This window comes from Protopterus annectens, chromosome 2.part0 (assembly GCF_019279795.1).
Source record: "Protopterus annectens isolate FY-2018-M chromosome 2.part0, PAN1.0, whole genome shotgun sequence".
Taxonomy (NCBI): domain Eukaryota; kingdom Metazoa; phylum Chordata; order Ceratodontiformes; family Protopteridae; genus Protopterus; species Protopterus annectens.
The window spans coordinates 644,095,044-644,110,751 of record NC_056728.1 but is presented as its reverse complement, the minus strand read 5'-3'; the positions used below and the strand labels follow the sequence as shown (position 1 = coordinate 644,110,751).

Sequence of the window (15,708 nt, the reverse complement as noted above, 5' to 3'; positions counted from 1 at the left end):
GCTTTAAAATGCCAAAAATGCATAGTCATCCCGTTTGGGGAAAAAAAACAAAATGTCCATGAATAACCACACAGGTGGCAGCCCCCGTAATACAGAAGAGGTAATAAGTGATCTGGGGACCCAGGTAGGAAGTAATCTCTCCTTTGACAATCATATTGCCAGAGTAGTTAGGAAATCCTTCTATGTGGCCCATCTAATTACTAAAGGGTTCGCATGTAGAAGTAGAGGTTATAGTGCCCCTCTACTCGTCACTCATTAGACCCATCATAGAGTACAATGCCCCATTTGGGATGTACCTCACAAGACACTTCCAACAGCTGGAAAGACCACAAAAGTACCTCACCAAGAGGATTACTGGCCTCAAACATATGTCCTTTGCAGCCCGACTGAAAAAACTCCGGCTGTACTCGGTGGCATATCCCTTACTCAGAGGTGATCTCTGCCTGAATTACAAAGCCATGTCCAACTCAGAATTGGACATGATCCACCTAAAGAAATCCAAGTCACTGCGAGCCACGCCCTCTAGTTAGCTATACCTCGCCACAACAATAAATAGAACATGCTGGAGGGATAGATTCTTGTCACAGAGACTCCCCATGCTTTGGAACAAAATTCCAAATTACATCAGGCAGAGCCCCTCACTAACACTCTTCAAGAGAAACCTTGATGAGTGGATGGGTGACAGAAATTACACTCCTGGGATCACTTCATTGGCTCTGCTCGACAGAGGATCAGTTAATTATTCAATGGGGCGGCGAAAGCCAACACACTCTGGCTAGGCCTATAAATGCCCTCGGGCAGATAGCCTAGTACCTACCTATGAACCTATGGAGAGAGAGCTTGCTGCTAGCAATCCTCCACAGTTGGTTATTCCCCCATTTCCCTCTGAGCCGCAGCTGTCAAAGGCCACCCCCCCCAAGACTCCGAGATCACAAGGCCCAGGAGACCCCTGTCCAGGGCATTTCCCTTTCCAAGTCTTCTTCGGATGTTCCCACGAAGAACCCCCTCAGAAATGGGTGTGTAAGAGGAAACACATGGACTCCCCAGAGGAGTCCATCAGAGAGGATATGGACTGTGATGATGGGGAAGGGTCCCCACGGTCACCCCTTGACTGTCTCCTTCGGGGACATCATGGAAATCTTGAAACAGAGGGGTGACTGGAAGTCCTCAAACCCTTCCTCAGAGGAATCCCTATTCCTGCAGGCCTTTCGCTCTCTGCCTTCTACATTTTGGGTGACCACCCCCCCCACTGCCGATGAGTTGGTTTAACTCATCATGCAACGGGCTTGGAAGAACCCCAACTCCATTGAGGCCATCCCCCGGAGATCAGACAAAGTACTCTCTCCTCCAGAGGATCAACCTCATTGGTCCAGAGATTTGCCAGTGGATGCTATGGTGGTGGCGGCTGCCACGAAAAAGGACCTTGCAGAAGGGAATCCTGCTGTTCACCTGCCAAACAAGAGTCCTGGGCAGTGGACAGGTTAGGGAAGTGAGTCTTTGTGTCGGCGACCTTCGCAGTTAGTTCTCTGAACTTTCTGGCACATTTTACGAGGCTCCAGAGAGATCTTCTCTGAACTCTCCGGAACCCTTGCAGGTCAAGTATTGGATGGAGCACGAGATGGTCTTCCCAACTTTCCACCCTAGAATCTATGTCTAATTCATCTATGAGGTTGCTGTCACATGCAACCGAAGGAGCAGCTAGAGCTGCGGGTGCAGGCATAGTCATGAGACATCACGCCTGGATGCGCATCTGTGACCTCGCAGACTCCTTCAAGTCTTCCTTTCTAAATGCCCCTATCGAGCCTTCGGCTCTGTTTGGTGCTAAGGTCAAGGATACATTAGCCAGGTGCGAGCAAAACGGGAAGACCTGGTCTGCCATTGCCCTACGCTTTTCCAAACCTCAGCATTCCTTCTCCAGGAATCTAGAGGAGCGGAAAGATGTGGCACAAGAAGTCTCAACGTCCTTTCCGAGACGCACATGGTGAGGACTCCTCCAGAGGCAGAGGGGGTTCCAATAATGGAAGACATCCCTTTTGGGGCAGAGGGGGTCCCCGGAACCAGGGCTTCAGAGATTTCTTCTCAGGTAGACCATATCAGCGCTCCTGAGGCACTGCCCAATTGCTTTCCTCTGGAAAGCAGTTGGGGCGCATTTCTCTCTGCTCCAAACTGCCTGGCTCTCCATTACGAGCGATCAGTGGGTGCAGAGAATCATTACCAGAGGCTGCCATATTCCACTAATATCCTATCCAAGACCTCCGAAATCCCTTCCCGATGTTCCACCCAGTCAAACGGAGGAGGCAGCTTCTGAAATACGAAAGCTGTTTCAAAAGCAAGCCATCCAACAGGTCCTCTGAGATCAGTGCGGATCAGGGTTCTGCTCAAGATTATTTTTGGTTCCAAAGAAAACAGGGGACTGGAGGCCCATTCTGGATCTCAGCCAACTAAACAAATCGGTAGTTCAGACCAAGTTCCACATGGTCACAATTCAATCCATCCTCCCCTTTCTGCGGGAGGGTGTGTGGATGTCCTTATTAGATCTCTGGGATGCGTACTACCATATCAAGATGGACAAGCGCTCCAGGAGCCTCCTTCGCTTCCGGTTGGGAGCCAATCACTATCAATTCAGAGCCCTGCCTTCCGGTCTCTCGATGGCCCCCAGAGTGTTCACATAATGTCTTGCAGTGGTAACAACTCATCTGAGACTTCAGGGATTCCAGGTGTTTCCATATCTAGACGATTGGCTCCTCGCCACCCCCACCAAGCGTCTTCTGCTCAGGGCCCTCCGCTACACATTGGCTCTAGCAGAGACATTGGGCATCACCATACACTGGGAGAAATCAAACCTTCAACCATCACAACAACTGGAATTCATAGGGGCAGTATTCAACACTCAGTCATGCCTAATCTCACTTCCTCTCCACAGGCCTAAGAGACTCTGGGCACAAGTTCAGGTGATACTCTATCAAAGCAAGGTGTCTGCAAGGGAAATTCTTCAAGCCTTGGGATCTATGGCTGCAGCCATCCCCATAGTTCCCTTAGCCAGACTACACATGAGATTACTACAATGGCTCCTTCAGCCTCAGTGGATACCCAAACTTCACCCCCTGAGCTCAAAGATACTCATCACCAACATTTGCAAACAAGATCTCCTCTGGTGGAGGAGTACAGACAAAAATCTTTGGTGTAGTCCCTTCCAGGTTCCACAGCCCAGCGCCACGGTGACCACTTATGCTTCCCTAATGGGGGGGGGCTTCTTCCAGGGAAAGTCAGTCCAAGGCACGTGGTCTGATGTAGAGGTCAATTTGCATATCAATGTCCTGGAGTTAAGAGCGGTGCTGTTGGCGTTGCAAGCTTTTCATCCACTCCTTCCGGAACGATTGCTGTCCAGTCAGACAACATGTCCGTGGTCTGGTAAATAAACAGGGAGGGACCAAATTGTACCCCCTTTGTTGCGAAGACATGAGAATCTGGCAGTGGGCGATGGCTTCCATCCGCTTCCTGATTGCAATGCATATCCCGTGAAGCTCCAACGGGATTGCAGACAGACTGAGCAGATGCATCCTTCATCCTCACAAGTGGTCTCTCAACCTGAGTGTGGCAACGGAAATTTTCAGCCGCTGGGGCCAGCCATGCTGCAACCTTTTCCACCTCCCCTTCAAATACAAAATGCAGCAGCTACTTTGCCCTCTTTCCCCCTCTCGGTGAGTCACCGAGAGACGCTGTAGTCCACGATTGGCCCACGATTCTCCTTTATGCTTACCCTCCGATTCCTCTGATTCCCTTTGTTTTAAAGAAAGTTATTCGGTTGAGAAGCAAAGTGATCCTCATCGCCCCACTCATCAAGTGTGGTTTCCCTTCTTTCTACCTCATGTGTTACAACCTCATTGGATTCTAGACACTCGTCAGGACCTAATTTCTCATCCACAAGGGCTGACTCCCCTGAATCTGTCCACCCTCAAGCTGACAGCTTGGTTTCTCCACTTCTGTTAGTTGCCAGGCAGGAAACCCTCTCTTCACCTGTCCGGGATATTATTTTGGCTTCTTATAAACCATCCACCAGGAAACTTTACAGGGATAAATGGAAAAGATTCTCTATTTGGTCACATAATCAGAAGCTAGACCCGTTCTCAGCCCCCATAGCCACTATTCTTCACTATTTGGCTGAGGTGTTCGACAAAGGGGCCTCTGCTTCCACCATTCGAGTCCATCTAGTAGCGTTTTCCAACTTCCATAACGGGTCTGAAAGAGTACCACCTATCTCCTTTCGGCTTTGCAAGACCTTTCTCAAGGGTATTTTTTCACAGTAGGCCTCCCATCAGACAGCCAGTTGAGGCATGGAATTTGTTCTGGGTTCTGTAGGTTCTCTCTCTCTGCCCCCATTTGAGCTGGCTGCTACATGTGATCTAAAATTTTTTGTCATGGAAATCCTTATTCCTGGTGGCTATAACTTCAGCAAGATGAATTTCTGAATTACAAGCGTTATGTATCAAGAGCCCTTATCTGATCTTTCATAAGGACAGAGTATCACTTCGAGCTAACCTATCTGACTTTTTGATTAACCAGTCCATTGAGCTCCCTGTGTTTTTCCCGAATTACTCTAACAAGGGACAATACTGCCTACATTCCCTGGATGTTCATAGACAATTGTGCTTTTATCTGGACAGAACTAAATCATTTCGCAAGTCAGACCAGCTTTTCGTTTCCTTTGCGGGCCCTAGAATGGGAGGTGCATTATCAAAGGTTACTTTGTCTAAATGGCTCAGGGATTGCATTGCCTTCACATATTCAGTTACAGAGGGACCTAAGCCTGGCCAAATCAAAGCTCACTCAACTAGGGCTATTGCAGCATCTGTTGCCTTCCACTCTAGGGCCTCCATGAATGGCATTAGTGCATCTGCCATTTGGGCTAAGCCCCGCACTTTTATCTGATCTCCAGGGGAAGAGCAGCCTTTGGTTCAATGGTTCTCAGGAATGTTCTTCCATAAGGGCCACCCAGGTTCTCCAAGTAGCTGGGGACTGGGTCCCATCAGTGATGAATAGAAAGAAGATTAACAACTTCAGATAAGTTATGTCTTACCATAACGTTCCATCTGAGTTGTTGATCTTCTTCCAGTCATCCCACCCTCCCACCGGACCCCCTCCTAGGGTTCCTGGCAGATGTTCTGGGTCTTTGTGGTGTATTAGGTGTTCTGCTCAGAGATGGCCTCTGAATTATTCTTTCTCTATATGTTGCATGCAAACTCGATCTGAGGTAACTGAGCAAAGGGCATTGTGGGTAGCATCTTAGTTCGAGAGTTTTTTGGTGCACGCAACCTTGGTATAAGGCTGACTCGGAACCGAACCCATCAGTGATGACTGGAAGATGATCAACACCTCAGATGGAATGTTATGGTAAGACATAACTTCTTTATTTCTTGGCATTGAGCTTAAGACCATGGCTCTGGCACCAAGCATCTGTTTCTGTAAGGCCCTTTTGTAGAGTATCCACATCATTTGGGGATTCAGTAATGGCTCCCAGTTTGCAGTCATCTGCAAACTTTGTTAGACAGATTCCCTTACTGTTGGCCTATACTTCAGAGAAGTAGATGCCAAACAAGAGCCAGTCCCAGGACTTAACCCTGAGGTACTCCACTTGTCACTTGTCCGGAGCTGGATTTGGAGTCTGCTACTTTTACAGTGTGGGTTCGGTCAGTAAGCCAGTTGGCAACCCATCGAGTGACGTAGGGATTAATGCCCAGCTTAGTAAGTCTGTCTATGATTCCAGAGTGGGGGATTAATGTCAAAGGCCTTGGCGAGGTTCAGATAGGCTGTGTGGACTGCCTTACCCTCGTCCACGGTTCTGGACACTGATTCGAAGAAGTCATTCAGGTTCATGAGACAAGATTAGCCCTTCACAAACCCAAACTGGGTGGGGTCCAGTGTTTGAAGGTTGCCAATGTCTTTGTTTATAAGTTCCATACGTTCCATGGCCTTGCATATCAGGCTCGTCAGACTGATGGGACTGTAGTTCCCAGGATCCAAGGTGGATCCCCCCTTGTGGAGTGGGATAACTGTAGCTGTGCACCACTCAATGGGCACGAAGCCTGAAGTGAGGTTATAATTAAACATGACACTTAGGTGAGGTGCCAGTTCATTTTGTAGTTCATGTAATACACAGCCCGGGATGTCATCTGGTCCCATGGATGCTGTATTCTTAGCTTTGGAGAGTGCGTTTTTTTACCTGGGTGGCTGTTATTACCGGAATTTGGCAATATTCTGGTATTGAGATGGGCCTTTTAGGGGGTGGGGGGGGGGGGTGAAGTTGGCACTGAATTGATCTGCCAGGATATTGGCAATATCCTTCGGATCAGTATATTTAATGCCATTCTGTTGTAGCTCAGAGCAGATCTGAGCATTGCCATTTAGATTCTTGACATAGTTATAGAATGCCTTGTGGTTGTCTTTGGAATCTTTGGCAATTTTATTTTCATAACTAGATTTGGAGGATTTTGAGGGATCTCAATGTCTTACTGAGGCTGGTAAGGGAGTTTTTTGCATCCTGGAATTTTCCTCTTTTCTGCAACAGTTTCTTCCTTTTGTTGTAATGTTTGTTTATGGCAGGGGACCACCAGATTGGCTTCATTTTTTTGGAGGAGAGTATCTTGGTTCTATTTGAAATGGCACAATTAATGCACGAGTGGATGTGCTCGTGTACAGTACCTTAGTGGCTTGACCATATGAATTTCGAGTTTCTGACAAGACACACATGTATATCTATGTGAGTGTGTATATATCCACACATATATAAATCTGTGAAGCTATTGCTGGTATTTTCATGAGTTCCTAATGCATCTTTGGATTTCTTTTACTAAAAGCTATTAGCCCACACTGAGCATCTCTCCTTCAGAGAAGACATGTGCACACCCCAGGATTTTTGAATCCTAATTTGAGAGGTAGTTTGTCAGATACAAATTTTGGTGTTAGTTGCAATCATGGTAGGTAAGTTTCATTTTTTTCACAGGGTACTACCATGTGTGTGAGCGGTTACAAATCTTTGCATTAAGTCTTACTGTGATGTGAGCTCGTGCATCCTGTTTATAGCTTGTACTGACAAATGCACATTTTTTCTTAACATCTGAAAAACTGATCAATTTGCTACAGTTTTCAATGAGAGTTGTACTTCATCCTAGCCTTCCTTTTACTCATTTTAGAGATAATTGCCATCATCTCTCATCTCCAGAATTCTGGAAAAATGTATCCATAGCCAACTACTTAACTACATACTACACCACAACCTCCTCTCCCCAACCCAACATGGGTTTAGCCCTAGTCATAGCACCATCACTGGTCTTAAATCTTTCTTGGGCAGAGTCAACCTTGCTTGAGACTTGGGGAAACCTTGTCTCCTCACTATTTCTTGACCTTTCCAAGGCATTTGATACGGTCTCCCACCCACTTCTGACTAAACTCTCCAGTTTAGGCATATCTCGCCATACCCTAGGCTGGTTTTTACTACCTTACAGACAGACAAGCAACCAGATGGCACCAATCCCTTTCCTCAACGTCAGTACTGGAGTCCCACAAGGGTCCATACTAGGTCCACTGCTCTTCAGCATTTTCATTAATGATCTCTATGCCAGCATATACCCCATGCTAATGTCATCCAGTATGTAGATGACTCCACCGTCATCTGCATGGCAAAGTCTACATCAGAACTACTTATACTCACACAAAATGCCTTCACCTCCACTGAAACCTGGGTGTATAATCATTTAGCCATAAATGCTAATAAAACCAAACTCCTGTTATTCACCCCCCTCAACCAAAAACAAATTTACGATCAACTCACTGAACAGCATTTGCCTTGACGTAATCCCATATACCAAACTTCTAGGGGTCATCATAGATGAACACCTAACTTTCGACCAGCATATTAACCGAAACTTCAAAAAACAAAAAAAAAAATGAAACTAGGCATCCTATACAGGCACAAACACTTCCTCACCTATGCAGCAAGACTATCACTTGGCTTTTGTTTTCTACTTCTATCCTTGTTCTATGGTGCACCTCTCCTTATTAATGTAAAATCCTCTCTTAAATCCAAACTGGAGTCATGCCTACAGTAAAATCTCAATATTTGTAACCGATGCCAAACACTCCTCCCACCACTGCGCATCACTTCAACATCTAAACTGGCTAGCACTTCCCCAACATTTAACATACCTGTAGCTAACCACAGCTCATAAGCTAAATCTATAAACCTTCTATTTGTCCTGCCCTCTCCTCTCTGTTCACCTTGCATCACCCAAATAGACCTCTGCGATCAGTCAATCAAATGCTCCTTAATGTAGCTAAACCTAACCTTTCCACTCATCAAATGTGTTTACCCGTATGCTACAGCAAAAGTATGGAATGCTCTCCCTACTTCAGATAGGTCTACTAGCAACCCCTTAATGCTTTAAGACTTCGATGAAACACCACCTGTTTTCCCATTGGCTATTGAATATGTACCAGCATTGACAATAAGAAAACCCAATATTCCTAGCCTTCCTACTTTTCCTCCCCATCTCACTTATGGTGTAGACTCTTCATATATACATTCAGTGCTTCCAACTTATAAGTACATGTTCCACCCAGTCGCACATATTTACTATATCAGTTACCTACCACATCTTCCATTCATTCTTGATGCCTGTATACCAGTAGCTGTAAGGGTATACCTTACTTTCAGAATCTTTAATCTTCTGCTCTCCATCTTTCCTTCTCTGCTGCAAAACTGCAATACTGTATTTACACATTTGCTATTAACTCATGTCATTAATTGTATTCTTGTTTAGCGTGCATACTTAAGTCTAACATCTGTGTAACTAGTGTCTATTGTATCACCTATTCTGTAATGTAATTTCTGTACCATTACTGCTTGATTTCTGTATTTTGATTCTGTAGCTTTATCATGTTTATTTTTTGGAGCTTTTCTCCCCAGACCTGTACTGAAAATGAGCTAACCCTCACCCAGTAGACTTCCCAGTAAACAAATACAAATAAATAAATATGTATAGAAGTCATGTATTTCAATGTTTTTTGTTAGTGTTTGGTGTTTAAAACTCTTAACATAATGATTTCCCCAGAGAGCTCTGTTAGGTGTCATTTTGGAAAACTCCACCTTAGATCTAAAAAAAAAATCTATTTTTCACCTGTCTTTGTTTTCTGAGCTGTTTTAACACCTTAAAATCACTCTGTATCTTAAATAATTGTAATGTGTTCTGCAAAATGGCTGCCAGTGAGGTTTGACATATCAACACGTGTTTCTTCAACCCTTTCTTTCCCATAATCCATTTCAAGTCCTTTATACAAGTCATGCTATTCATATGTAACTAATGGTGTGTCCTCCTGCCATTGACATATAATGTACTCTGTTTCTTAAATAATTTTACTGTTTTCTGCAAAATGTCTGGCAGTGGGGTTTGACATATCAACACGTGATCTTCTTTTTCTTCAACCCTTTCTCTTTCCCATAATCCATTTGAGTCCTCTTTATACAAGTCCTGCTATTCATAAGTAACTAATGGTGTATTCTCCTGCCATTGACATATAATGTGATTAGTGTCAGTCACTATCATCTTGTATACCTTCTGTAACAGGACTGCTTCTTTCATTTTTTTAAATTGCCCTCATCTGTGTTTGTCTTAGTGCTTGTTTTACAGTATACAATGGATTTACACATCTGCATCCAAAAAGTAGTTAAAATTGCAGGCCTTTGTTCAAAGTTTCCTTTTGTATTCCTAGTCCAAGATGAATTGACACCCCCCCCACACACACACACACACAAACTTCTCCCTCATTTAGCAAAACTGTCACTGTTGTGAGGGATCCTTGGAGTTTCTTGTATAAGTGACAGCTGATGCTGGAAAAGAAAGAATTTGAAAGTAATTCTGTTCCCCAGTGCCAGCAATGGAAAGATTTTTATTTTCCTTTATTTGTATAGATAAAGTACTCTATATTTCCCTTTCCTAATGTTTTAAAGAAAGGGCATATAGCATGTGTAAGCTAAAGTAAATAAAGCTGTATATCATGGTTGCCATTAATTGTTACGTTTCATTCCTTGACTAGAAAATGCTCATACACTCCACTTGTGTAAGAACTGACTCAGCGTCAATGTAAGATGTCTCTTCCCAAGGATATGTGCATCAAATATGCATCTTCCTCTGGAAGGATGTTACAGAAAAGCATAAAAGACCTTCTTATAAACAGTATCAGTGCACCTAGTTGATAGTGTTGCCACCTGTCTCACTTCCTGCACAGAAGTCCTGATTTGGGCATTTTCCCCTACTGTGGCGGGTTCATAGGTTCATAGGTGTTTACTAGGCTAATGACCACAAGGGCCTTTTTAAGCCGAGCCATTCATCCAAAATCTCTGATAAGTTCTGATACACTTGATAAGTGTAAGCATGGGCCTGGGAGATTTACAGGCTACCTGTGTCCATTAGAGAGACAAGTGCCAAACCAGGGACGAATTTCCGGTTTCCCATCCAATTGTCCAAGTTGCACTTGAATTGGGTTAGGGAGGAACTCTGCTTCACATGGATGGGGAGCCTGTTCCATAGATCTGGTAGTCTCTGGGATACATACCTCTCTGTCCAGCAGGTCCTATTTATATCACAGGCAAGGTTTAAGTCTTTAGAATGGTATCAGTGTACCTAGTTGATAGTGTTGCCACCTGTCTCACTTCCTGCGCAGAAGTCCTGATTTGGGCAGTTTTGCCCTACTGTGGTGGGAGGCCATGAAAATAGTAAATGTGTTGATACTTGACAAGAATTGCAAGAAACATTTTTCTGACTTTTCTCTAAATGTCGCAGGCACCTTTGATACTATATTTGTCACCTTAAAATGTAAAGTAGTATAAACAAAAACATTAAAGCTTAGCATTTCAGTATTGTGATTCTGCTTATGTGAATTTGTCAAAAGAGGTAGCAACTGCCTTTGAACCATTGACTGATCTAATTGCTCTGTTTTGCTATGAAGAGGTAAGGCTACATTGGAAATAGCCGTAAATCAGTGTAAATTCTCTTCCTCTATGCAGTAAAGACAGTGGAAAACAATTTCACACCTCTGTCTTTTTTACAGCAGCTGCTGAGCTCCTGACAACAGTACTAAATTACCTGTATAAAATTGTCAGTAGTACCAGAGTACATTACAGATGTTTGATGTCCAGTTCATTCCGTTAGCATGAAGGGACTCTGTTACAGCTTAAGATTCCAAACTTGAGCTCCTTCTTCCTATCCATAATGCCCCATTCCCCCCACATTACCTCCGATCTCATTTGCCATGCTTAGTGTTAGCAGTAAATTCTGCTTGAGCTTCTCCATATAGAGCTTTTTGGGTGAGTTTCTAATTTTTTGATTCTTCCTACCTTTTCTATATTATCCTTTGCCTTCCTTTTCTTTCTAGCTGTCGGATTCTATCAGTTAGGCTTTTAAAAAAAAGTTTTTTCCTCTTCTTCTTTTCTCCTTATGGGTGATCAGAAGCCTTTGGGTTTCAAAAAAGTACACTTCCTGTGGGAAGAAGATTCCTTTTCTGATGCCCATGGTGAGTGCGTCTACTGTTTGGGGCCTCTCCATTTGGAAGCCCCTTGTGGACATACGCATGGCTTTTCATCCCCAGGCTCTGGTGGATAGAAGAAGCAAGCTTATTTTAAAGGGTTTGCTTCCTCCTTCCACCTCCTTGGGGGCTCCTTCCAAATCAGGTGCTCAACCACCAGCTAAGAAGTTGGGAGGGTGGCCTAATGGTTGCCTTACAAACACAAGGTGCATGGTTTGAGTCTCACAAGGGATTATTGGCTAGGCTTAAAATAGCTTGCAAGGGCAGTTAGCTTAGTACTAACATATGAAGCTATGAAGAAGCCCAAAGATTTCCATGAGTCTAGGAGGTAGTCTCCCGCATTGTCCTCCTCAGAAGAAACAGAAGTCTTTGGAACCGACGTGTTTGGCTCCAAGCTGTCTCACCTCCATCCCCCCTGTACCCCATTCCTCCTTTGTGGCTATGCATGCTGAGAAGGCATCCCCTCGGTGTCAGCTCCGGCTGTGTTGGTGCCAGGGTCTTCTCTGTCGGTGCCTTCTGGAGGATCTCCAACCCGTTCCCCACAGAGATCTCCCCGACGACCTCTTCAGCTTCGTCTAGGTCTTCCCAAAGCATGTCCTCTAGGGATGTGGGTAAGCTCATGAGGCAGTTCCTTGAGACCCAGATGGAGCTTATGCCCGCCCCGTCCACTTCCGGATCCATGAGGCTTTTCTTGTTTCAGCCTGTAGCACCTTCTCAGATTTGTCCCTCTGTTTTGGAGTGGTCTGTTCCATTGGATCCTGGTGCGTTGGAGCCAATAAAGATTTCTTCTTCACTTCTGACATTCTCCCTGACTTGCTCAGCTCCTGCCGCTTCGATTCCGAGCTCGTCTCAGAGCTGTACCCTTGAAGTTGGTTCCGGAGGGGGGGGGGGTTGACTTAGACTCCAAAGGTCTCTGAGCCATCTCTTTCCCCCAGGGCCTTGACCTTTGACAACTCTACTCTGGCTACCTCTCTGGGCGGGAAGCCTGTTCCCTCCGTGAGGTGTCTGCTCCTGTGGCTTCGCCACCAGTGAGACAGCTCCAATAGTTCAGAGTCGTTCCATGTTCATGGCTGTGAAGAGGGTCCTTTCCATTCCTTGGAGACCCTTAGCACTTACTGCAATAGAAACTCTCCTGTCCTACTCTGGAACTGTGCCTGAGACCTCTGAGCTACCACATGGACAGCCAGTCCTTGAAAGCCTCCACACTGTTCCCTCAGTGGATCCCCAAGCTTTTTCTGATAGTCCCTGGAGTGTCCTCCCAAAGAGGTCCCTCGGAAGAGACTGTATAAAAAGAAAGCATGTGGATTCCCCTACGGAATCTCTTACCATGGATATAGACTTTGAGGAAGGCGAAGGGTCTTGCAAATCCCCACCTGATAAAGTATTTTTAGAGAAATCCTTGAAATCCTTCGCCAGAAGGGTAGATGGTCCTCTCAAACTCCTTCCCGGAGGAGTCAGTTTTATGGGAGGCTCTGGAAAGATTTAAGAGGGTCTACGCCTCCTCTGCCATTGCTCTTCAGGCGTTGAGCTACTCTCTCTACTACATCTGTCACTTTACCGGCTTAGTTAAGGAACTCTCTAGGTTGGTCCCAGGGTCTGTACCTTTCAAGGAGCAGGAGTCTATTTCCTCTAGGTTTGCCACTCTGCATTCCCTGGGTAATGTGTCCATGAAGCTTATCTCTCTCACTATGGAGGGTACTTCAAGGGCGGCCAGTTTAGGCATTGCTAATAGGTGTCATGCCTAGATGAGGCTGTACGATTTTGTGGAGCCTTTCAAGCAGTCCTTCATTAATGCCCCCTTTGATGGCTGTAATTGTTTGGACCCATGGTACGTGATGCCTTGATCCAGAGTAAAAAAAGATGTTAAGACTCTGCCATTGGGATCAGTTTTTCTACTCCACAGCAGACCTTCTCCAGGAGCCAATATGGCAGTAAGAAAACATGGTTTCATAGGTTCATAGGTTTATACTAGGCTATCTGCCCTAAGGCATTTATAAGCCTAGCCCAAAGTTTTGTGGCTTACGCCACCCCTTATATGAAAAAATACTGTACCCATTAGTTTGTTGTGCCTCTGTCCAGCAGTGACACAGAGATGATTCCCGGGGTAAACCTACGATCTCCCATCCACAGGTCAGGATTTCTCTTGAACAGAGCCAGCGAGGTGCTCTGCCTCACATGGACCGGGATTTTATTCCACAGCATAGGGAGTCTCTGAGTGATAAATCTATCCCTCCAGCACATCCTATTTATATCCGTGCTAAGGTTTAAGTCGCTTGCTCTAGTGGTTTTGGCGGATTTGGATTTTTGAGGTGGAGCATGTCCATTAATTCCGGTTGGACATGGCCTTGTATGTCAGGCACATGTCACCTCTGAGCAGACGGTATGCGACTGAATAGAGCTGGAGTTTCTTCAATCTGGCAGCATATGACAGATTTTGGAGTCCTTTATCCTTTGGTGAGGAACTTTGGGGTCTCTCCAATTGCTGCAGATGTCGGGTGAGATACATCCCGAATGGGCATTGTACTCGATCATTGGTCTGATAAGTGAAGAGTACAGGGGAACAATGACCTCACTAGATCTGGATGTGAATCCCTTCATGATCAGGTGGGCAATGTAGAAGGTCTTTCTAACCACTTTAGCAACGTGAGTGTCAAAAGAAAGGCCACTGTCAACCTGGGTCCCCAGGTCCCTGATAACCTCTTCTGTGCTTAGTGGATTGCCACCTATATGGTAGCTTGGGGTTACCTTGTTTTTCTCAAGGGTATGACTATACATTTTGGCGCTTAACTTCAGGCCATGGCTCTGGCACCAGCTATCTGTTTCCGTGAGTCCCTTCTGAAGGATATCCGTGTCCGATGCACTTTCCACTATGGCCCAGTTTGCAGTCGTCTGCAAACTTTGTCAGCCAAAGTCCTCCCATGTTGGCCGGTACTTCTGAGAAGTAGATGCCGAACAATAGGGGGCCAAGGACCGAGCCCTGTGGGACACCACTTGTGACCGGCTTGGAGTCTGACATAGCGCCAGCAACTCTAACCCTGTGGGTTCTGTCCTTAAGCCAGTTTGCAACCCATCTTGTGACATATGGGTTTACATTTAAGCTGGTAAGTTTTTCTACAATACCCGAGTGAGGTATTGTGTCGAAAGCCTTTGCAAGGTCAAGGTAGGCTGTATGGACTGCCTTTCCCTCATCAATGGCCTTGGTGACTGTTTCGAAGAAGTCGACCAAGTTCAAAAGGCATGATCTGCCCTTGACGAAGCCAAACTGGGTCGGGTCCAATGTCTGCAAGTCCCCTATATCTTTGTTTATGAGCTCCATTATGATCCTCTCCTCTCCATAGCTTTGCAGACTAGACTTGTTAAGCTTATGGGGCGGTAATTACCAGGGTCCGTAGAGGCACCGCCTTTGTGGAGTGGGACCACAGTTGCCGTACGCCACTCCTTGGGCACGTATCCTGTGGTAAGGCTGAGATTAAACAGCTGCCTTATGTGCGGGTTTAATTCCTCATTTAGCTCATGTAGCACACAGCCAGGGACACCATTCAGAATTTCAGAGTTTCAGAATTTGCAGAGCCCTTTCCAGGACACTCCAGGGAGACTCCCCCTCGAGGCAGAGGGGGATAGTCAGAATGGTAGACTGTGCCTTCGTGCCAGAGGGGGTCTGCAAAATCAAGGGTCTTGGGAACCTGCCTCAGATGAGCCTTTCCAACGGTCCTGAATGGTTACCCGACCACTCCCTTCTGAAAGCAGTCGGGGGATTTTTCCTTACACCCAGAAGCCTGAGAGGCCATCACACACAAAAGTGGTTGCTAAGGATCGGGTTTATATATTATAACATTGAAGTAGTAAAACATTGAATGTTACAATATCGAACCCAAAACAGCAAACGCTGAAAATAGCGAAGCTTCAGAACATAGAATTCTTTCCTAGGAAAAGAATTTGGTGGGCTGTTTCTGCCACTTCTCTATTTTCTCCACTGTGGTGCGAAGGTTATGGACCGGGTTAAGGTAAGTGGGTGAATGGACCAGGTTAAGGTGAGTGTGGGAATGGGATAGTTAGGGACCTTAGGGTTAGGGAGCGGGTAAGGTGAGTGTGTGATAGGGGCCTTAGGGTTAGGAACCGGGTAAGGTGAGT

The 15,708-nt window shown here is 45.5% G+C and overlaps 1 protein-coding gene across 1 annotated transcript in view; it reads left to right on the top strand.

Moving 5' to 3' along the window:
• ACO1 (aconitase 1) overlaps positions 1-15,708 on the top strand; it is a 1,039,508-nt gene that overhangs the window by 704,326 nt on the left and 319,474 nt on the right. The window contains exon 13 of the mRNA XM_044061006.1: positions 5,448-5,524. Coding sequence (XP_043916941.1) covers positions 5,448-5,524 — 77 coding nt within the window. The remainder of the gene's footprint in view (positions 1-5,447; positions 5,525-15,708) is intronic.